Raw genomic sequence first — 25776 nt, 5'->3', positions numbered from 1 at the left:
GTAAGTTGGTCGAGCATGAATGATTGTTAATAAACCCGTGTTGCTCGGAAATTAACAGATTGTGCGGTTCTGTATGACTTAGTAAATTAACCCGTATTATCTTTCAAAGTAACGTAACGACTATGCTGGTTAGACTGACAGGTCCGTAATTAGATACGGTCTGTCTCTGACCGTTTTAAGTAAAGTACTGATTACACCACTCCTCCAATTTATAGTGAGGTGAGTGTGGGAAAGGGACATGTTGAAGGGCGCCGCTAACGGTCTTAAAATAATGTCCGAAAGAGATGACGCAGGCGTGGGTGTAACCCATCAGGTCCCGATATCATACAAGGTTTGGGGTTAGTTATCAATGGAAGAACAGTTTCCTTAGTCACATGTACAGGTCCAATGGCTGGCATCTCAGTGTTGTGATTAGGACAATTCTTTTTGACAAAAAACATGGAGTACACTTCGCTGAAATAGTCTGATAGGGTCTCAAGTTTTGCCAGGTCTGATTCAGCTGGTAAATCTGAATTTTCGTGTAACAGTTATGAGGGGATATCATGACTATGTTGAGTTCTCCGTTTAACGTACCAAAACAATCGTTTCGGCCAAGTACGGCTATCATATGCCATCTGTCTTTCGTAAATAATACGGCATCTAGCTATGGTCTTTTTGCATACGTTTCGGATTTTTCAGTATTCACCCTCAAATAATTCGTGTGCCGTTGGCAAGGGTGAGTCCCAGGAGTGTTTCCTGTGTTTTAATATCTTTCAGGTTTCCTTTTTAATCCATAGAAGACATTATGATAACTTACGCGTTGGCCATCGGATAAACGTTGATGTGAAAGACTCGAATATAGCCTTAAACTTTCCAATTAGTCTTTCATCGATCCATTCGCATTGACCGACCAGTCTGTAGAGATAACACAGTCTCCGATTGCAAAAATATTAGCTCGACGGATATTGTAACGAGGTGGAGCAGATATAAATTGTATACAGTGCGTACGAAACCTAAAGCACAGCACATTTTGAAAAATAGCATGAAAAAATACTATTTTCAGTTTATACTGAAGTACTAAGATGTCAAAGTTCCGAAACTAATTCACTCTAAATATTTACACTTCGAAGTTTGTTTCTCTACTAACGGAATAGCGGTAAGATCAAACATTGTCTTTCAAGGTCAAGGGGATGCTACCGTCAGATGAAGGACAGCTTTTCGGTTTATATGGATATCTAGTCTTGACCATCTTCCTTGCCTTAATATGCATACTCTTGTTCCTGTCTCCAGACACAAGGGCACGTCTGCCTTGGCATAACTTCATTGAAGCAATCAGAGATACAAATGCTGATATCTCTAAGTCTAATACAGTAAGTTCCATTTCCATTTTTTCCTATACTAAGATGTAACTCGTCACAATTGATCTAAATCACTTGTAAAATAACAAGTCACCAGCCTTTAGAGTGTTAACACGAGTTGCCTATAATCTAAATAAATTATTCGCTCCAACATATATGTTAAAATGAATGGTTGACTCTTGTTTTTAGTTAAACTTCGTGTGATATGTATGACATTATACGTATCGCTGCCAATCGACACATTTTCAGTTTATCTGATTCTTACGCTCTTTGGAAGTGTGGAAAGCTTAGGTCAGTTTTATGTAACGTTCGAAAGATAATCTGGTCGTTATATTTATTTCATACCTATTTAAACACATAAATATTAGTAGAAGGAGGCACCAGGTTCATATGCGCTACACAAATCTCGTTTGATTTGTGTGAGGGCTGTGATACTGCTCAGGTACCCAAACCGAAGCAGGTAGTTTTCTTAGGGGGCCACACCACCAGCCTTTGACCTAAAGATCTGATCCACTACGCAGTGGAGCATCGTGAGGAGATGTAGTCCCATGGTAGCCGGTCACCAACGATTGATTCATACGCCATTTGTTCCCTCAGGATACTGGAGCCAGCCCATGTGCACCATTTGTTTGGAATGAGGGTTTTCTAACTCTCCTAGGTGGACTTTCCTTGTCCACCAACCTGGTTAAAGCGCCGGACATTTGCTTTTCGTCCTCTCAATTTCGTAAACAACACCCGTGGTGTGAGAAGGCAGTGAATTGTACTTGCCTGCCAGAGGCTGTGTATGAGAGCATTTGGAGAGGGAGAGTGGACTCTCCTTACTCTCGACCGTTTGTTTACCCACCTTCGTTTGTAAGATAATTCAGATTCCATCTTAACGCATCCGTTCTATTTCTCTGCTATTTTAATAGTTTCAGTGCAAGAACTCAGTCGTTGTACTCAGTATTTTGAGTAATTCATATATATATATATATATATTTGCATGCCCATCTATGTTTAATACGAGTTGGGGTTTTTATCGTCTCGTTTTGTCAGTACTGAAGATTAGTTTAGATCAGTTGCTATTCAATCATTTTTTTTCACTTTTCGTCTTAGTAATTTTTTTAATCAATTCCTTCATATCAGCGCTTAGAAAATACGAACCCTTACAAACAATAATGTCATGCCCGTTTAACAAGTTATGCCCAAATATTTTATCAACCCCTACAATTCATTTAGTTGAAAGTTAGGAATCACTTCCTTAGGCGAATAATACACCCAATTATAGTCAGGTGATGAGTCAACCGGCATTCATTTTTACATGTGCTCGATAGATCGTTCTGCTGTGACAAATAAATAACTTCTGGATTTCCTTGCTTCAGGGTCTTTTTTATTTTATTACCAAAACAAATAAACATTATTTTATGTGACCCCACTTTCATTCGCATTGTTACGTGTTTAGCTAAGTCACTCATCTAAAGTTAGCTTTAAGATTGTAACATCACAACCGAAACTCATTCTGATATAGATTCATTTGCTTGGCTTCGAGCCACATTCTCAGTCTAAGGGTTAGTGATGTTATTCTGTTGGTCAAACCAAAATTAGTAGGGAGGGGTTTGCACACAAAGCTTAGCAACAGAGTTGGGCATTTTAGCCGTTAAGCCACCGCTTCAACAAGAGCACACTGTCAATACTCGGTCTTTTGCAAAATAGCCAATTACTAATCATAGCAGAACCTTTGTAGTTCAATATTTTCGGTTTGTTGATCCGTGTTAGAGGAGGAGTAAAATAAGTTGTTTCGATGAATGCATAGTGTATAAACAAACAGTTCTGCACGTCCAAGTATGGGAACTTGGACAGACGCATATATGTGCCTGGTCCTACGTTGTAGCTGACTGACTGGCACGTCTAACATGTTCTAACAGTAATGACACTGTACATATAATACCATGTGGTGCATGTCGCTGTATGAATCATGACAGATTCAGCCTCGTAAATGCTACAGATAATTAACGTTAGTAAAATTATCGAAACTTAAAATTTAAAGTTTGTTAGGCGTGGTGTTTTCTTATTTAAACACGAACCCGGTACAACATAGGCACGAAAAAAATCTAACTCAAAAGGTGGGTAGCATATATAAAGTAAGGGAGGTAAGGTCTGACTTGCCAGAGAGAATGGGAGAACAAAACTACAGTTAGATCCATTCGAGAAGTTTTAATTGTCCTTATTATTCAATTTTAAAATAGAGAACCAACTAAATGCTCCGTAGAACTTCAGCTGACTTTGGTTTTAGATTCTGTTCACTGACGTTGTCGATTCAATTAGTTATATCTTTAGGACTCGGATGTCTTAGTAAATAGAAGTCTATTAAGTTGTAACAGTGTAACACTATGGAGATATATTATTTTCACTTGTTTCATGCAGTTCAGACGTCTGAATGTGGTACTTAGTACAGAAACCCTTGAGATATTAGGCACAAAACGTGCATAAATCTTCCAACCCATTATTTCAAAATGAGACCATTGATTAAATAAGGGCTCATACTACGCAAAAGGACTGAATGAATTAGCAAATAGAAACGGTGCGATCAAATAACTTTGCCTGACTTCACCGTTAGTTTTTAGTATGGCACATTTTTACAGAGCTCTAAAGATATTGGTGTACTTCTCAGAAAATCATCTGTCATAGACAGTCTCATAACACGTTCCTGCCATTAAGAATTACAGCAACTTTCTGTCCTACTCCACATCTGACTATATCTTAAGAGGAGGATCTTAAAGGATTATCAGTAGAGGTACAGTACAAATAAAGTACTGTTGATGTCTCACGAGTCAGCTCCCTGCAATATATATCAGAGTAGGAATCTACTTCCTAAAATTTGATCAAGGGAGATCTGATGTAATTTGTCCCTTATATACGTTGGGGCAGGTGTCCAGTAATTGTTTTTTTAATGTTTTTCGACTCATAGACTAATCCTCCAGTCTACCGGAATCGGATTCCCAATTTCTGATTATCCATTTTGTTAGAAACATACTAGTCATTTAAAGGCAATAACTAACATTTAATGGAATCTCAGTCAGGTAATCATCACCAAGTTGTTAAACCTCACTTCAAAGTAGTAAGCTGAAATGAAAATGGAAAGTTGAACATAAGTGCGTATTCTAAAGGAACAAATACAATGTTAGATTGGAAGTTTATGAATGACGGTTAACGCAAATTGGGCATTGATTAACACCAGTCTTAAAGTGATATGTTTCATTTATGCAGGACAAAACGCATCCCAAACATGCTTGTATTGTCACTCTAAACATTCAGAGGATTAAGCATTGTAAGCGTCTCCACTAAATATAACTATGATAAGTGAATCTACTGATAGAAAGTCCAATAGAAAAGGCGTTCTCCCAACAGAATGTCTGTGACTAAGCTTGATAAAAAAGTAAAAAGTAAACCATTGGATATTTCCTGTCATAGTGACAGTTTCCCATAACCACTGACTTGACCAATAGTGTTCTAATGACGGGAAGGTAGAATCTAGAAACATGTTACGATACAAGAGAATTTTTCGAATGAGATTTTAGGTATCATAAACCTCTGTCTGCAGTAAAATTTATTACCCTATTTGTAGTTGTATAGTAAGGGTGGAAAAATTAAACAACTGGACAGTTTTTTAGTTTAATTGTTGCTGCTAAAAATTGAAGCTATCAACAACAAATGTGAGTTTAATTATTTTATCAGTGGTTGGGAACGTTAGGTGATATAGTTTGCAATCGAGTACAATAGATGAAATTCACTTACTCTTTGTATTCAAATGGATTCTGAGTTTCAAATTCAGTTTGTACCCTTTATTTCGTATATTCATTCAGTATTCTCCTATCATATTTTTGATGCCTGATCTTTTCTTATACTACTCTGAAATTCGTCTTGATAATTACGTTTCACTGTGCTGACATAGTGTGGTAACTTGAAAGAATGCATGTACTTTTCGAGTTCCGTATTATTTATGACTAACTGGTATATTTGGTCATTACCTGTTTTTATGTTGAGTTTTTTCTCGAATTCGGTAAAAGGAGTGAATAGTGGTAATCATTAAATAGAAAGAATATATTTGTAGAATCTCAGCGAATGAATTTGAAGTAAATCCAACGTTAAGCTGGGCAATCTGGTCCAAGCGATACGTTAAATTTACTTCAATTCATTCGCTGAGATTTTACAAATATATTCTTCCTATTTAATGTCCTACATCAACTCGGCGCCCAAATACTGTGAAACTTCGCTCTAATTTAGACTAAAGTTTTTATATGATGATGGTAATCATTGTTCGTAATCTCTAATTATTGAGATTCGGCACTCCAACGAATCAATCTTTATTACCATATGTGTATCCCAAACAGATTGCCCTCATGTGAACCTTCTTAAAATGTATAGTATGTTTGTATTATGGCTATCAGTGACCACAGTGACTGATCAGTTGCATTCTTGAATTTCAACATCTGAAAATCATCAATTTCTATTCATGCTTTCATATCTATTGAACAAGTATGTGGCTACTATGAACTTAGTAGCTTAGTGAATATCCTATTGAAGCTTAAAACAAAAGATGCTAGGTTCGAGTCCTAGTGTGAACGTCAGCACTACAATATTTGAACATCTTGATGACAAGTCCCAGTTGAAATGAAACGTGTGTTCTGGGTGCCACTAGTAGCCACAGTTCAAATATACTCAAAGTGAATAGTTTTGTTGCTAGGTTGAAGAAAATTGGATACTATGTTATGATTAATGAAGAAATCAACACATCAATATTCCAACATTCTGACTATTATTCTAAGGCATGAAATAAACTATAGCATTGCGTAAAACAATTTAGGTTGAGTTTAATTCGACTCGGTTTCACGGGTGCAAATCCGTTCACTCATTGTAGTTTATTTTCTCCTATCATGGATTTCTGTATTTAGCTTTGAGCCATTATATATATATATTCTGCGAAGGGTCAGTTAGGTAAAACGATGTTCGAACTTGTGATATATGGGTTGTTTAGGCTAAGTAGTGTAGTCTTTGAAGTGTCCATGTAGTCGTGGACAGAATAGAAGTTTTCTGGTCCAGTAGCAATGAGTCACTGATAATCCGAGGTATGGACGCTCAATATTCTTGTTTGTGTTACATCTAATTGATTTTCTGTTCCTGAAAACCCTTTTAATTCAGGTTGGTGGATCCATCGCATGGTGACGGTTTTAAGCCATACATTAATAATGTCAGTCATTCAAGAGAATGTCTTTCCGCTGAAGGTATGAGGACGGTTGTCACTGCCCGGTTACCCACACTGCAACGATATTTCTTCTTGAGAGGTCTGGGAAGGAAACTTGATTAGTAGTTGTCACAGCGACCCAGAAATGTAAATCTGCAGGGTAAGGTAAGGTGTGACATTTTTATGTTGGACCTTTTTTAGCCTCTTCCGTTATGGTAAGGTATCATTGGTGTAGGTCTTGGTTGCCCGAAAGAAACAACTTACTACCGTCACACCTCAGTACAGTAATTAGTGCGACCTCGCCCACTTCATAATACTGCTTACCAGATTAACCAATTTGTAGTCGGTGAAATGGTTTAAACTTAGAACCTATTAGGCTTTTAGAAATTAATCCAATATTCTGCAATGTTCTGTTATATTTGTTCTCTATTTTTTCTTGAATCTTCCCCGCCACACATACACTTTCTATACTTTTCAGGTTAACATTTAATTTAATTAAACACATAAATATTGGTACAAAGGGGGCACCAGATACATATGCGCCGCACAAATCTCATTTGATTTGTGTGAGGGGCTGTGATACTGCCTAGGTACCCAAACTGAAGTAAGTGGTTTTCTTAGGGGGCTACACCACCAGCCTTTGACCTAAAGCTCTAATCCACAAAGTAGTGGAGCATCGTAAGGAGATGCACTCCCATGGTAGCCGGTGACCAACGATTGTTTCATACACCATTTGTTCCCTCAGGATACTGGAGCCAGCCCATGTGCACCATTTGTTTGGAATGAGGGTTTTCCAACTCCCCTAGGTGGACTCGCCTTGTCCACCAACCCGATTAAAGCGCCGGTCATTTGCTTTTCGTCCTCTCAATTTCGTAAATAACACCTCCGCCACGAGAATACAGTGAGTAGGACTTCCCTGACAGAGGCTTTATACGCGTGGCCATGTAAGAGAATTTCGAGAGAGAGCGTACTCTCCCCACTCGCGTCCGTACCAGGGCATTTGGGGGCTTCAGGCTAACTAGGGACAGACGTTTAAATGTTCCGTCATTATTATTAGTATTATTATCATAAACTGGCATTATTTACTACTTTTATAATATATTTTGATTGTTTCCTTATGAATGTATGTGTCAATTTTTCTTGTACACATACACACACACACAATCATAAACACATTTACATATTGATTTTTCACTTATTATTATTTTTTTGTTTCTTAAAAGTGCCTCGTGAAATTTAATTCGTTTTTTGTTGTATATACTGTACTTTTATTTCCTTATTCCTATTTATTTACTTTATATTCATAAAACTAAGCTTGTATATCACATGCTTTCGTTGTTGTTCTCTCTCTCTTTCCCTCTTCCTCTCACTCTCACTCTTTCTCTCACTAAGCCTACATATTCATTTACACTACTGTTTTATGTATAAAACTTTTTCTTAATCCAAATCTATGTATGTGACCTTTTTTTTTCCGGATTTTTTCTATTTTCAGGCTAATGTTATATAACAAAAGCTTCCTTGTCTATTTTTGAAATCAATGGGTTAAAGAGAATGGTGTGTGTTTTCTTTTAAATTGGCTTTAAATAATAATAATAATAATAATACTTTTTATATGATTACATAACTTCACTGTAGGGCTAGAAAAATAGGCAAATGTTGAAGGTGTAGTAATAGAATGAAACTAATTCTGATTGTATGAATTACTAGTCACGAGTATTACTTCATGTTTGATGTGTGTATGTGTGTATTGCTTTTTTTTGTAAGTATTGTTACGATCGATTTCAGAAGTAATGACACCATGAGCGTAACTATCTATTAGTAACTTTATTCAATAGTCTCTATGCTTTAATCTAATGGAATATTGTGAATGTTGTTGAATAGGAAGCTTAAAATCACGAATTGATATCTCCTAGATATTCATTGAAAATGAGGAAGGATCGGGAAAGTTTCGTCCTAGTTATGGGATTGTCAGTAGCGCACATCTTCGGCATCGCTAGAGATTAGATACGGACACTTCAAGTCTCTCGATTAGCGCTTAAAACTCAGACTACTGAGTTAGTATACAATAGTTTGCATTTTCAAATCCTATTATAATGAAAATCCGTGACTAGTGCATTTCAACTATATTGAGGGTGAGATGAATGTCATTACTTACTTACTTACATCTGTTACTCCCAATGGAGCATAGGCTGCCGACCAGCATTCTCCAACCCACTTTGTCCTGGGCCTTCCTTTATAACTGTATCCAATTTTTGTTCATTCTTCTCATGTCTGCCTCCATTTCTCGGTGTAATGTGTTCTTTGGTCTTCCTCTTCTCCTTTGGCATTGAAGATTCCATGTGAGGGTTTGTCTTGTGACGCAGTTTGGTGATTTGCTCAATGTGTGTCCTATCCACTTCCAGCGCTTCTTCCTCCGCTGGAATCTGGCTTGTTCTCTCCAACAGTAGCTTGTTGATGAGATGAATGTCATTAAGGACAATGTTTATGGTCGCACGTTATTGTCAATTGGCTGATGTTAAAAATGTAAACAATTGGATGACAATTCAGTGGTCTGGTGGTTAAGCGATCGATACAAGGCCTGAAAATCCTAGGTTCGATCCGTGATAGAGTAGTGTGTGCGCACTTTAGAGGAGTCCTATATAGTAGCGACACACCTATTCAGTACCTTTAGGTTTTAAATTGTCGTCTAAATAAAGTTAACCCTTGACGTCTACACTCAAATGTTTGCTTATTTTCGACAAATATTAACTATGTGCAGGATTTTTTTCTTGAACATTCTGTAATGATGCACTATTCTGAACTGGAATTCACTCGTTTACAACTGGATAAGATTATTCTATAAATATTCGGAGAGTATATAATATCTGAAATCGAACAAAAAAATATTTCACTCATATGATACCTTGAAAGTCATATGATTTTGAACCCATTTTTTTGTAATGGTAGTATTTCCTACTCAATCACATATTTGTTCATTGATTCTTATATATATATGTATATATACGACGTAGTTCCGTTGTTTAAATATTCGACCAGAGATGACTGGCATATATTTTATTTCGATTATATTCATAAGTCCTTCTTTCAGGAAAGAATTGTTTCACAATCATGTGTTTTACATGGACTCATTAATAATGTGTGGTAAACAAGTGGGCTTATTTACTACTTTTATGGCTTAAAAATTTCAAGATTTGTGATGAATGACTGAATTACACCTCTTTGTGGTGCCCTGAAATTAGTGAACTCTCTTCATAAGCTAACGTGGGCAGCTAAGTTGAGATCAGACTAATCATCCAATCCATTTTAAAACCTGATTAATAGAATGAAGCGTATTGTATGGATACACGTGAAAGGCAGAACTGGAGAAGGAGTCTTTCGGTGTCTCACCGGGAAGCCCCATTAAGTCTGATAGGAGTGGGTCAGCGTATGACTATAAACTGTGCCATAAACAGTATGCAAGGGTTAACATTAAACATGCTTGTGGTAGGAGTGTGATGGGAGTATATCGTCAAATGACGATATTAGGACGAAACAGCTGTCCAGTGCTCAATGAAAATTTAGCTAAGATCAGTTCGTGTTTTAAACCATAAAAATTGTGAATAGAAGGTAATAACTCTTCAAATTACAGCCGATCCATTATTATCACAAATTTCTAAAACCGATACAAAATGAGAGCTTAGATCATGCTATTTTAGAGCTCAAAAATTAGGTTTGAAATGATGAATTACCAACACTTCCATTGAACAAAAATTTTTTAAATTATATCCCTTTTTAAGTCAGATTATTTGAAAATAGGGTTACTAATCATTCTACATTCACCTTTGCCCCCGAATGCCCTGGTACGGTTGAGAGTGGGGAGAGTCCTCTTTCCTTCTCCAAATGCCCTCACATGGCCACGCGTATACAGCCACTGATAAGGAAGTCCTACTCACTGCCTTCTCTCACCACGGGTGTTGTTTACGAAATTGAGAGGACGAAAAGCGAATGTCTGGCTCTTTAACCAGGTTGGTGGACAAGGAAAGTTCACCTAGGAGAGTTAGAAAACCCTCATTCCAAACAAATGGTGCACATGGGCTGGCTCCAGTATCCTGAGGAAACTAATGGCGTATGAATCAATCGTTGGTGACCGGCTACCATGGGACTGCATCTCCTCACGATGCTCCACTGCGTAGTGGATCAGGTCTTTAGGTCAAAGGCTGGTGGTGTAGCCCTCTAAGAAAACCAGTTGCTTCAGTTTGGGTACCTAGGCAGTATCACAGCCCCTCACACAAATCAAATGAGATTTGTGCAGTGCATATGTATCTGGTGCCCCCTTTGTACCAATATATATGTGTTTAAATAAATAAAAAAAACTACATTCACCTTTAGATAACCATTCTGAGTATAATACTTGCAATGTGTTTGAAGAGTGTATGTTGTGTGTAACAAACATAACAGCAAGTAAACTGATAATTAGAATCGGTTCAAAACTTTAACTTCTCTTTGGTACATTTTTTAAACCAATTTGTAAGTAGTATCTCACTTTAGACCTATGTATACTTCTTAACTATGCATATATACATATATGATTGTCACAACTGATTGATCACTGGGTGGTAATCAATGTCATGCGTATCAAGTCCTTCTTAGTGCTGATCGAATACTATCGATCAAGTCAGGGAGTACCAGTTACCTCAAGATTACAGGTACACCTTGCTGATGAGTGCCAAGTAGCACGAAACCCGGGTCCAGGGTTTTCCTGTTGACCACCTCCAACCTCCATCTTATCTCAACATATATGATTGTGTACAACTATAATGATTAACATTGTTGAGAAGAAAGATTCATCTATGCTTAATGAATCAAAATGGAAGTAAATTTTTTTCTATAAATCATCAAAACGAAGATTATGCGAGACACATAAAGGTCAAGGATACCATGTCATTGTGCATAATTAATGATGTGATTATTTTATTAGATCAATGGAAGTTATTACAAATAAGAATGTGATTTGATTAAGGGTGATGCATAATAATGATAATAATAGGAATGCATGGAAATGGTGAATAGATTGGTTTAACTTGTTTGAATTCAGTTAGTCATAAGCAACATGTAGAACCTTATATATACTTACATCAATTCTATGCCAAATCATTGAAGCAAGATGAAATTGTTAAGACAAATGGTAGTGTCGTAGGATTCGTAGAAAACATTAAGTATGAACAATATGATTAGAATGGAAGTGGATAGGACATACATTGAGGAAATCACCAAACTGCGTCACAAGACAAACCCTCACATGGAATCCTCAAGGCCAAAAGAGAAGAGGAAGACCAAAGAACGCATTACGCCGAGGAATGAAGACAGACATGAAGAAGAATGAACAAAAGTTGGATACAGTTATAAAGGAAGGCCCAGGACAAAGTGGGTTGGAGAATGCTGGTTGGTGGCCCATGCTCCATTAGGAGTAACAGGCGTAAGTAAGTAAGTAATATGATTAGAAAAGAAATAATGAATTCATGGAATAACAAGTGTAAAGTGATTTCAAAGCCCAAGATCTAAGGAGTAAATAAGGAATGAGTGAATCCACACTACTGCTGCTAATTTTGATCCATGTCATTCAACTTTTCCTATCGCTGATCGTTATTATCAAGAGAACATCAATCAGGATAGTCTGCATTTGTCAAAATGATTAAAACCAACAGTCAACGGCTACGTAGACTGGTTCTTTGTTTTGTTTTGATCGTTGTTACTCTTCTTCGAAGTTACTTTTATTCCAATCTTCATTGCACGTCAAAGTAAATAACGGTTTAGGGCACGTAACGCACGTCTCAACCACCTCATTTGAAGAAGATTCGCTACTTCATTAACCCATTTGTACCTTGTTTCTAACTTCAACATCGCTCACTTAATGGTTCTAGTGTATACGAGCAATGCTTTCAAAAGATCTATGATCAAATACTGGTAACTTACAAATATTTATTTTTAAAGTCTCACACTCATCGAGTAATACAGAGCGTATTACTTCACAGTACACTCATCCTTGGGTTGACAGACGGACAACTAACACCTATGTCACAAGCAATGTAAGTTGGTAAAAGCCAACCAAGTTTTTTAAATCCATGTCTAGATCTCGTCAGATACAGACTTACCATGAGCTTGATAAGACTTTTATAATAAGCATAGTGATCAACGCTCTCATTTACTTTATTTCCTACCATTATTTTAAGCTTCTACGTAGATCAGTCTTGAAGCAACATTCTTCGTTTAGGAAGTGGAGAAGCACACCCCAAATATATTTGTTTGTTGTTCAAGAGGATCCAATGAATTTCTAAGAGCAAAATTACTTATGTAACTGAGGATCTTAATGAGCGGTAAATAATTGTGAAAGTTAACTGTTTCTGTTCACATAGATCAGACTTTAAGTTGTCTTATCCCCCCCTCCAAATGCCCTGGTATGGCCGAGAGTAGGAAGGGGCTACCCTCCCTCTCGAAATGCTCTCACACGGCCACGCGTATACAGCATCTGCCAGGGAAGTCCTACTCACTGCCTTCTCTCACCACGGGTGTTGTTTACGAAATTGAGAGGACGAAAAGCGAATGTCTGGCTCTTTAACCAGGTTGGTGGACAAGGAAAGTTCACCTAGGAGAGTTAGAAAACCCTCATTCCAAACAAATGGTGCACATGGGCTGGCTCCAGTATCCTGAGGAAACTAATGGCGTATGAATCAATCGTTGGTGACCGGCTACCATGGGACTGCATCTCCTCACGATGCTCCACTGCGTAGTGGATCAGGTCTTTAGGTCAAAGGCTGGTGGTGTAGCCCTCTAAGAAAACCAGTTGCTTCAGTTTGGGTACCTAGGCAGTATCACAGCCCCTCACACAAATCAAATGAGATTTGTGCAGTGCATATGTATCTGGTGCCCCCTTTGTACCAATATATATGTGTTTAAATAAAATAAATCCCTTGTAAAGAATATTTTGAACTGAAGTCAAATAATTCACAGTGCAGAAATAATATATCCTGCTTTTTTTTTCTCACCATGTGATCAGCCGTAATCACACAACATCGAACTTGTAATTCGATCTAAAAATCAATCCTAATCTACACAAATGGTGTACTTATACTCTTGAAATATTGATCATTTGGAATTCGTTCAGTCTTTTAAATGTACCATGTTCTTGTTTATGTTTTTTTGTCAGTGTTTTCACAACGTCACCATTTAATTTTTAAAATAATGTAATTGTTTGTGTAGACTTTTAGTAATTTATATATATAGTTGAAATCATGAGTCGATTGAAGCCAAACCACCATGGAAAACCTGGAAGCACTGGACGGCTGTCTCGTCCTATTGTGGAACTCCTCAGTAGTGCGCATCCACGATCCCGCCTCACGAGATCCGAACCCAGGACCTACCAGCCCCATTCATCAATCTTAATCTTGAATTTTTAAAGTAACTGTGCACTTTCATTGAGTAAATTAATCCATTTTCTTAGTAATGTGTTCTTCATAGTTTGCATAAGGGATTGGTCTTAGTTAAACAACCAATGAAATCCAGGAATAATTAAACAAGTTTTTCATCCTAATATGGGACTCATAGCAGTGTACATCCACTACCCCACTGGGAATGTTTACTCTTGTCTACCATTATTGGTATTACTATTGGTTCGAACCCATTTTGTCATTCATTTTAATTTGGCTTTGAACTTGCCTGCTATGATAATCTGCTCGTTACTGAAAACTACACTGTGTCACCAGGCAGGTCAGTTGGAGAGCTGCAAGACTGCCGATTGTGTTGGGTTGTGACGGCAGTAAGGTGTTTACCTCAAACAACCAGGATCTGCAACAATGTTGTCTTCACATAACAGGAGAAGGGAATTATGAAAGGTCGTTCCTGAAAATAATGCACCTCACCTCGCCTCATAGATTTCTATTGTCAACAGTGAGGTCTGAAAAGTACAGAACCAATGACAAGCAGCTGTCTGACTGGTTTTATTCAGCTTTCTCCTTGTCTCCACTGTCGAGATCACCTTTAACCCAGGAGTATCGCTCCACAGTGTAAGTAACTAGACGGCGACAAACAACTCCATTCCAGATCACCTTGTTCACAATCAAAACTCTTCTGAAACGGACAATGTATAGCTTAATGTCTCAAAATGCACATTGTACATGCATATATTTGTCCCTTAGAAATTTAAGCCATATTTTACCGCCGCTGAGATGATTTCTTCCTTAAAAGGTCATGTCTTAGTCGATCGCATGCTTTTGATGTTGTGACGTAGTGTCTAAGAATTAATACTGACACACAATTTCTACTACACGTACCTAGCTACTCAAAAGAAAAGGTGGAGGGCGAATAGCTAAGTTTATTTGGGTAGACTAAATCGAGTCTATGTTAGCGTTTTTCTAGCAAGGTTCTTTTCTATGGGATGCGCTTGCTAATCCCGTCTCATAACGTTCCTCTTTTATCTAGGCTTAGAACCGTTATAACCCTGAAAGAGCTGAAGGCAGACTTAAATCAAGTGCATTTCTAGTCATATATATATATATATATATATATATATATATATATAGGAAAACTAGGCCTTAGGTCGTTTGTGTCTCATCCCTCGGAAAGCAAAGTTAGTTCTTAGCCAATTACATGCACTTACCATTTGACGATTTCCTATTGGCCCACTTTATCCTATTGGCCCACTTTATGAGTCCCACAATAGGACGAAACGACCGTCCAGTGCTTCCAGGTTTTCCACGGTGGTCTAGCTTCAATTGACTCATGATTTCAACTATATATGTATATAATGTATTAGTTTATATAAATAATTCAACCCTTTCTTTTTTCAAAAATTAGTCTGTGTATATTGTTCCACAATCAACAAATGGAGTTCAATTAATTCAGTCGAAGAAAAATCCTACTCTACGTAAACGTTCCATTCGTAAGACAACAACAACACTATCATCAACTACGAAATCATCACCCTCATCATCTTCAACAAAATTGTCCGACAAATCCTCATCCTTTTCTTCATCTTCACACTCCTTTAATTCCATTGAAGATTGTCATACAGTAGATGGAATTTTAAAAAATGAACAAAATGAATGTGTTTACGGTAAATATTTTGAATTGTTTATAATGTATATATAAACTCTTTATTCAGTTCTGTTTTTACTTCAAAATTCTATTGATAATTATGAAATTTTCATAGTTGAAATCATGAGTCAATTGAAGATAGACCACCATGGAAAACCTGGAAGCACTGGACGGCCGTTTCGTCCTATTGTGGAACTCCTCAGTAGTGCGCATCCACGACCCCGCCCCACGAGATTCGAACCCAGGACCTACCAGTCTCGCGCCAGAGCACTTAACCGATAAACCACTGAGCCGGAGGGCATTCAACGGTGTTAATGTCTAACTTCAACTAATTATGAAATTGAATTTTTATTTAAGTTTTGTATATCTTTTATCCAGTTTATGAGTTCTGACTAATATAGTTTGTTCATTTGTTTAAATGTATCAAGTTCTGATACAATTGAATACCAAAAGAATATCTAATTCCTATGAGAGGTGAACTGTTACCTTAATCATTACTAACTGGTTACGTCTCATACGATGACACAGGTTTAAATATTGATAAGGGACCAATGTTCTTTTAGAGAATTACTAGTACACCTTGCTAATGAGTACTAACTATCATGTAGAGTAGGTCTAGTGGACATTCTTGTTTATGATCTTCAACTACCTAACATTGTGTTTTTTCCTCGATTCCCCCCTATATATATGATACAATCATGCGTACAGAATGTTTAGCTTTTCATGAAAGGGAGTTTACAATGAAAGTATGCATTTTTTAACAGTTGAATTCATGAGTCAATCTAAGCTAGACCACTATTGAAAACCTGAAGGCACTGGATATCCGTTTTGTCCTAGTACGGGACTCCTAATCAGTGTTCATCCACGATCCTGCACGTGGGACTCGAACCCAGGACCTTCGGTCTTGCTCATGAACACGCACTGCTGAAGAGTCCCATACTAGGACAAAACAGCCGTTTAATGCTTTCAGGTTTTTAATGGTAGTTTAGTTTAAATAGACTCATGAGTTCAACTGTTAAAATACTACAATCCCCACACTGATAATTTATTTTGTTAGGATTATTCATGGATACTACAGACAAATAATACATAGATAATTGTTGATTTTAACACAGTGAACTAATCAGAAATCAACCATATGATGAGTGCACACTATTGGCCTCGAAATGACTTATATGTTCCTAGTCATGAAGCATACACCGTTGGTGGCTTAATTTTCTAGGATATATATATATGTTTTGAAAATATTGTGTCATCTTATTTCTTTCAGATACTAATTTATGTTCGGTTAAACAAAAACCAGTTGCCAGTGAACAGATGATGACGACGATGACGGATAAAAACATTGTTTCGAAAGATGCAGACAGTATCGCTTCTACGATTCATGAAGTAGCGAAGACGTCCAGTAGTAAAGGTAGCAGTACCACTGCTAAATCGTTGAAGACAAAGAAATCAAATCCTACACATCATGAATCGTGTAAAGCAGTAGTTGAGTCATCGTCACCACCATCATCATTGTTATCTTCGTCTACTGTTCCTGAATCATTGAATAACTCATATATATCTACTCCTGTTCCTGGTACGTCTGTTACGCCACAAGCATTAGATACTACCGGGAATGATGATGGTGAATGGTTATGTGCAAATATCAAAACAGTTAGACGTCGTCGACGCAATAATAATAACAAAGACATTAAACAATTGATGAGTACAGATAATAATAATGATGATGTTCATATTGATGACACCAAATTAGAAGGACACGTTCTACAACCGCAACCAATAGAGTTATCATCTGTAATGGTAGCAGAAAAAAATAGTCAACATAAGTCCAACTCTACACATGACATTAGTAGCAATGATAAACAGTATTCAATGACTGGTCAAGATATTATTAATTCTAAAACTAATGAAAATTTGGAACCTGATTCTAGTCATCAATGTGTAGTGGAATGCTGCAACAAAACATCTTCCATTATAGTAAGTTTTTTATATTAAAATATAATTTGAAACGAATTCTATATTTGTTACATTCAATATCACCCCCAAATGCCCTGGAGCGGCCGAAGGGGATCAGAGTCAGCTCTCTCTCTCTAAATGCCCTCACATGGCCACGTGTATACAACTGTAGTGTGAGCTACTTATATCCACATAAGTAGTATACAGCGATAGTCGGGAATAGAATGTATTTCAGTAGAAGATCGAGAAGGAAAGAACGGAAACGGAACGCAATTGGCGTGAAAATGCAGGAATAATTAAATTTGAGACGATCGACTGATGTTTGCAAAAGGAACAATCAAGTCTGAAACAATCGATTGACATTTTGCAAATTAAGTATTTACTGTATGATTCTCAGATTTTACTAAGACGTTCTGTAATTTTGTATTCAAATACATTCGATTGTCCCCACTCGTGTTCTTGTCCACTACATAGCCACTGTCATAAAAGTCCTACTCACTGCCCCCTCGCAGTGGGGGTGTTGTTTACGGAATTGAAAGGACGAAAAAGGAATGTCCGGCTCTTTGACCGGGTTGGTGGATATAGAGGATCCACCTAAGGGAGTTGGAAAACCCTGATTCCAAACCAATGGTGTACATGGTCTCCAGGATTCTGAGAGAACAAATGTCATATGAACCTGTTTTTGGTGAACGAATTCCATGGGACTGCATCTCCTAAGGTTGCTCGACTGCATTGTGGATTAGACCTCTAGGTGAAATGCTCATGGAGTGCCTCTCTAAGAAAATCACCTATTTCGGTTTGGGCGTTCAGACAGTATTCCAGCCCTTGCAAAAATCGAATGATTTGTGTGGCGCGTATATGTTCAATGCCTCCTTGTACTAATGTTCATGTGTTTAAATAAATAAATGTCAATGCACAAAGTCATTAACTGTGTTAGGAAGTAGTAACCAATGTGTTATGTCTTTGTTGTGTGAATATTATTTCGTATTGATAGAATTCTATCGATTTAGTTTCTCACATGACAACTCTTTTGTCTAAGTGACTTCAGTATTAAGGTGCACTTTTATGTGTTTGAATACTAATCAATAGTGTTCGTAGTCAATTAACAACATAAACCTTATTTAATTTATAGACATTCGTTAGTGAGAAGTTTCTGTGAAACTGCAGAGAATTCATGATGTCTTGTTTTGTTTAACAATTAAACTTACCTACCCATGATTGACTTTAATGATACTTTCGATAGTAAAAGAAACTGAATTGGGTAACTTCATACTACTAATCTGCTTGATAGTACTATTTAGTAATATATTGATCCATTATGTACCATCATTATTTGTGAAACACGTGCTCCTTACTACTATACTGCACAAGGTTTACTATTTCCATGTGATATAATCTAGATAAGGTTATCAGCCTTCTGTATGTGTTTGTGTTTATGAAGATTTGTCATTCTCCTTAGTAACTAGTCAGTTAATATACTAATTTCTATGTGATTTTTTTCGATTTTAAAACTTAACGCAGTACGATATAGATTCGATTACTATGACAAAATACGAATCTATTTGGCTATCGGTTAGCCAATTGATTATCACTATTAATATAGAATCTGGGACGATTGATTCAAGTTTATGTTCCATGAAGTCGACAGTGGAGGAGACTTAGCATGAAGAGTGTGGGGTTTGAAAACAAAAAGATTAATCTGTAAGATAAGAAAACAGTATAAAACTAATTATGAAACTCTTAATCTAGAAGTAGACAAAGAGTGGATGAATCTACACCACTGTGACCGGTTTTGAGCTATAAGCTCTCCAACCTTTTATCACGATCATTACTCCGAGCTCGATTAGGTAGTCTACACATGTATCAACACAGTCCAGATAGAAAGTTAATTACGTGATGAACCAACACTATGTCTTGGTTTGGTTACTCCTAGTCTTCTTCTTCCGATTTAATACTGTGCTAGCGAAGTGAAAGTCAGTCATACGTAAAGTAAAACTTTGTACATATCAAGACAAATCTCAGCACAGTATAAATAATATCAGTATCAATGTTTGTAGGAAAAGAATGAATTTGTGGAATAAAATACATGAACTAATTTTAGGACTCATGATCGAATGGAATACAAAGGGTCGTCACACCCATTAACATACCATAATCCAACAGTCATTGACTTGATGGACTAACAATATTTCTTGGTTTGGTCTCCCCTAGCTTTCTTTCTTTCTACACCAGAAAATATCGCTCATCGAAGCAGGCAGTAGTTAACTATATCATGGTAGCCTGCGATCATCTTCGGCATGTTGAAAGACATAGTCTAGTGATGATCGGTTCATTGTTTGTTTCTCGATTTCCAAAAATATCAATAAGTTTGTTATTAAATAGTAGTAGGTTTCTCTATGAGTGCTTATTGGCTTTTTTACATTTCACTATCTCTTTGCGTACATAAGGCAATGAAATCAACAATATGTATGAAGTATGGAACTTCATAATGCTAAATAACTATAGACTGTATAAATACTTTGTGTTTTCTGTTTGACACTAACAGTAACATTAAATCATGCACATAATGTCAAGTCACTTGTACACTAGTGACCACATTACAAATAGACTTATAAGAATCCAATCAAAGTCAAGGATGATATGAAACTAATTACTATTGCTGAAATATTTCAACAATACTATCCGTTTAGGTTGATATTATGAATGGATCAATGTTAGACCACCATTGGAAACGTGTAAGCATTGGACGGCCAGTACGGGACTCCTCATCAGTGCTCATCCACGATCCCGCAAGTGGGGCTCAAACATAGGACCCTATGATGATAATTATCATGTGATCAGTAGTGACTAGCTTCAAGATAGATTCCCTGGAGTTCTAGTGAGAAGCTGTGACCAGTGGAGTTCAACGGTGTCTGTTGCGAAGCAGTTGCTTACCGAAGACAATGGTGGACGATTGCGCAATATCATGGGTTTATTGAAGTTAGACAATAACACTGTTGGATGCCGACTCAGTGGTCTAGAGGTTAAGCGTTCACGCGCGAAGCCGTAGGTCCTGGATTCGAGTCTGGTGTGCGGGATAATGGATGAGCGTTGCTGAGGAGTCTCATACTGGGACGGTTTGGCCGTCCAATGCTTCCAGGTTTTCAGTGACGTTCTAACATTGATCCATTCATGATATCAATCTAAACTCAACAATCTCCAAAATCCTATACTGATAATACTATCTGTGACTGTGGCATTGCGAACTTTGTTGGTGGAGTTTATGAATTTGTGTCTTTAGACGTCTGGTCTACCACTTTAGGACCCATCTCTTGGCTTCCTTATGATCGAATGATATTGATGCTAACAAAAACTACATCCTACTTAACTTCGTATTTATTCTATCGACTTGGCACGTTTAGAACAGTGACATATCGAAATTCGAAGAATTATACTTAGTTTACATTTATTTCAGGCATCCATTCATGCAAACAAACGATGAAAGATGTGGATTGAAGAAGGTAAACAGGGCTACTCAGTTTAATTCAAACGTGAATCAATATCAGTGAACATGAAAGATGCAGGCAGGTATATAGACACGTACATACTGTCATTCGTGTACAAGGTCATATATGTAAACTGCAGAATGGTTATTAAGATAAATCTCATAGACGTTTAGCAATACTAATTGCTACAAGAACGTCCAACTTTCAGCCATTATGTCATAATTTCGTACCCGACACCACCTAATTCAATTTAGACAATAAGTTATCATCACTGATCATCATACTTAGAGTATAAATTCGAAACCAATCACATGAATTTGTACTCAGTGAATCGGTTAATTGTGATGCACTAGTTGACGTAGGTACAAATTGTACAGATAAGATCAATCCTCTGAACATTTCATTGATACCTTGCTATTGAAATAAATCTTTAAGAACCTAAATGTTTTCTGACGTTTCGTGACTTATTGTAAGTCGCTTCTTCAGAGTAAATAAATAACCGAAATCTTTTTATATTTTTTACATAAAACAGTATTATATATATATATATACATATATATATATATATAGTGGAGAAGATTTGTAGCTCAGGTGGATGATTTTGATGGAGTTTTGTTCTCTGAGCTGGATGGTTTGATCGTGGAGCTTTCATCATCCTTCCGAACGACATCATCAGCAAACTTTGAGTAGAAGTGAAGCGTTTAAATTTCTCCACATCTAGTTCACAGCTTGTCCCGTACACCTCGATATTGATTAGTTCTTGTCGACCTTAAATCTGTCATTGTTTATTTCTTTGTTTTGGTTGTATTTTTCATTGGTTTGATTTTTGTTCCTATGTTTCTGCATAATTTTCCTGATTGGTTGATAAAGTGGATTGATTTCAGTGTGCTTGTTTATTGCTGATTGACTTGAGTGTCAGTGTACAAGACAAGCTGTGAAATTCAAACACTTCACTTCTACTCGAAGTTTATGTTGATGATGTCGTCCAAAAGTACAATGAAAGTTCCACGACAAAACCATCCAGCTCAGAGAACCATACTCCATCGAAATGTATATATATGTAGTTTTTCAGTGTTACTAATTCACTTTTTTTTCTTCTTCAAGTAAGACATTTATTCTTAAATTAATGATATATTTTCATATTTGTAAATTTATTTTAGGAAAATATTGATTCTTCATTGAAGAAACAAAGTTCCACGGAACATTCATTAAAGGATCCATCTGTTCCTAGCAATACTACTAATATTACTACTACTATTACTACTACTACTAGTAGTAGTAGTAATAGTAATAATGATCCATCTCTTATTGTTCTTCATTCTACTTCTATTGTTACATCAAAACGTAAACGTCGTAATATTCCAAATAAAAAATCTACAGATGAAATTATTATTAATAATAATGAAAGCATAGAATCTTATAGTATATTATGTAATGAGAATCAATTGGATGATGATAATAATTCAATGTCAACAGTTACTACTACTAATACTACTAGTAGTAGTAGTACTACTACTACTACTACTAATACAAATATTTCTACTCCTATCAATTCATCAATGAAACGAAATTTACATAAAAAACATGAAGATGATGAGAATGGTTTTGAATTAATTGAACTACCAAATACATCATCATCATCGTCAGCTATTGAATCTGATGAGTTGGAAATGCATACATCATCATTAACTATCAATACTACTACTACTAGTACTACCGCTGAAAAGTCATCATTAACTCAGGCACCACCTGATCTCTTATCACATTTTCCACCATTAATTAAAACAGATAATGGTGATCCTATTGCTGTAACAATGGAAGTAGAACTTCTTGAAGGTGGAAGACATCCACAAGCGAATAAATTATTAAAGTCAGCCTTAAGCAGTAATAATAATAATAATCAAATTAGTAATCAACAAGAACAGTCAACTGATGATTATGTCGGCAAAACTTGTAGTACTACTAGTAGTAGTGGTGGTGGTAATAAAACTACCATGAAACGTTCAAAAGTAAGAAAAGCTGATTAAATGATATGAATATGATTTTCAACTATTTTTTTCTCTCTCTATTTGTTGATATGTGTCTTTATTTTTTCTCTCTCATCTATAAATCTATATATCAGATTATATATTTATTAGTTTATCACATTACCTCCTATAACTTGTATTATCCATTCTAAGAACAACAGTTTACTTGTCACTGGTCATCATTCTGCTGACCATGTTCAAATATTTATGATTTTTTAGTGAGATTCAATATCCGCTGGGGTTGCTTTTTGTCTCCCTCTTCTCTCTGAATCAAATAATAGTTTCAAACTAAAAATGAAGTAATTCGTATCATTTTCTTAGCTTTACTCCCCTACTTTCCTTTTATCTCTAAGTGTTTATCTTTATGTTGTAAGTCTATTCTTTCTTAATGTTTTATGTGTAAACATAGTTAGAAAGATACTATTTATATTTCTGGAAGAGATTATGTTATGTTCAATGGTCTATATTGTTTTCACTCTTGAAACTATATTGTATTTCAGAAATACTCCTTCGTTGTTAATGGTTTACATCTATATGTGTGATATATGTTTAAGTCTTTCGTTCTTTTCCTCTTCAATGTTTATCACCGCTTGTTCTTACATATTTTTCTGATGATTCGTAGATCTCCCTTTATCTCCTCTTCAGTGTCTTGTTGATTGTTTTTCTTTTCCAATGTTTATTTATGAATGAATGTTAAAACTTTATGGCAATATCACTATTTGCTTATTCTATCAGCTTACATATTTTCTAGCGCCATGTTATACTGTGATATTTACATCATACATATATATATATATATGCATCTTATTATTCAATTTCAGGGTCAACATAAATACATCCCATTCGCTATTTTCTAATTGGTTATCTAAGTGCGTGTGTGTATGCGTGTAGATAAGACCGCTTATTTTGAATACTCTCCTTTGATTGGTTGATTGGTTGCGTGTGTATGTGTTTATTTTAATTTGTCGTCAATGTCCTTCGCAAGGTCAAAAATGGTTTGTGTTTTTTTGCATTTTGTTGGTTTCTTATTGGTTAGTTAATCCTATATATATAAATGTACGTTAATAGTGCAAGCAGCTTACAAATTTTTTCTTACATTAAATTGTATTCTTCATATCTCCGTTTTTTGTGTGATCAACTAGAGAGTAATTAAGATATTCGATTTGTTGATGGCACATAAAAACATTGGTAATGATGATGTTGGTGTTGTTGTTGTTTCTATGCATTAAGTACTACTATTAAAGGAAGAAATAAAAAAAATGAAATTTGATGCCCTAATCAAACAACTTCTTTAGTAGTCATTTGTGTGTAAACAATATATATAATTGATGTTATTTATTTATATTGAATATTGCAATGATTATCCTTTTCTCTATCTTTGTTCACCCCCCCCCCAGCCCCAACACCAATTTTTCTCCAATCTATTTTTTTGTTGCTTCAGTTTATTAATTAAATGGTTATGATTATTTTCTTAAATGTTAATCAATGTGAATTGATTCGTTTGTTTGTTTATTTATTTATTTTTCTGTTTATTTGTTTATTTTGTTCGTGTGTGGGTGTGTGTACGTGCGTGCGTGCTTGTGTTTATGTCTGTGCATTTGAGTTGGGATAATTATTAGTAATAATAAACTCTTAAAACAAAAAAATAAAATGATTTAGATACATCCCTTCTCATTTTTGTGTTTCTTTTTTCTGTCGAAAAAAATTATTTTTTCTCCCAGTTCTCTTAGTGATTAATTGCTCATTGACTGAATGAGAAAGTATGTATGTTGTTAAACAAAGATGGATAGTGGCTAGCATTGGAATCCAGGACGCACGTTTCGTCCTATTTCGGACTCGTCAGCTGGATATACCTGGAAGTGGCTATCAGGACTCAGTGGCTGAGTGGATAACGCGATGGCGTTTGAAACGAAAGTTACTGGGTTCGATTTCCAGAGTGAACATCAACTCTGAGATGCAGGTACATCCAGTTGACGAGTCCCAAATAGAACGAAACGCGCGTCCTGGATTCCACTGCTAGCCACTATCCATCTTTGCTTACCATGCTTGTGAATTTAGGCTATTACTTACTTACGCCTGTTACCCCTCGTCGAGGAGCATAGGCCGCTCACCAGCATTCTCCATCCAACTCTGTCCTGAGCCTTCCTTTCCAGTTCTTTCCAGTTGCTATTCATCCTTTTCATATCTGCTTCTATTTACCGGCGTAGTGTGTTCTTTGGCCTTCCTCTTTTCCGCTTCCCTTCCGGATTCCAAGTTAGGGATTGAGTCGTGATGCACATTTGTGATTTCCTTAATGTATATCCGATCTACTTCCAACGTCTTTTCCTAATTTCCTCTTCCGCTGGAAGCTGGTTTGTCCTCTCCCATAAAACGCTGTTGCTGATAGTATCCGGCCAGTGAATGTTGAGTATTTTGCGTAAACAACTGTTTATAAATACTTGCATCCTCTTGACGATGGATGTAGTAGTTCTCCACGTTTCAGCTCCATACAGTAAGACTGTCTTGACGTTCGTATTGAAGATTCTCATTTTGAAGTTAGTTGAGAGTTGTTTTGAGTTCCATATGTTCTTCAATTGTAGAAATGCTGCCCTTGCTTTGCCAATCCTCGCCTTTACATCTGCATCCGATCCTCCTTGTTTATCAACGATGCTCCCCAGGTATGTGAATGTTTCCACCTC

General features: G+C 36.4%; 1 protein-coding gene across 1 annotated transcript; it reads left to right on the top strand.

Annotated features, from left to right (window-relative positions):
* Positions 1-1169: 1169 nt before the first annotated feature.
* Positions 1170-24749, top strand: Smp_212310 (hypothetical protein; the record flags this gene model as incomplete). Its single annotated transcript, XM_018797938.1, has 4 exons — positions 1170-1349; positions 15388-15663; positions 16957-17607; positions 22232-24749. 4 exons carry the CDS (start codon positions 1170-1172, stop codon positions 23096-23098), a joined length of 1974 nt encoding a protein of 657 aa, XP_018652929.1. The 3' UTR covers positions 23099-24749.
* Between the last annotated feature and the right edge of the window lie 1027 nt (positions 24750-25776).

Source organism: Schistosoma mansoni, chromosome 6, assembly GCF_000237925.1.
Source record: "Schistosoma mansoni strain Puerto Rico chromosome 6, complete genome".
Taxonomy (NCBI): Eukaryota; Metazoa; Platyhelminthes; class Trematoda; order Strigeidida; family Schistosomatidae; genus Schistosoma; species Schistosoma mansoni.
This window is presented reverse-complemented; position numbering and strand designations above follow the sequence as displayed.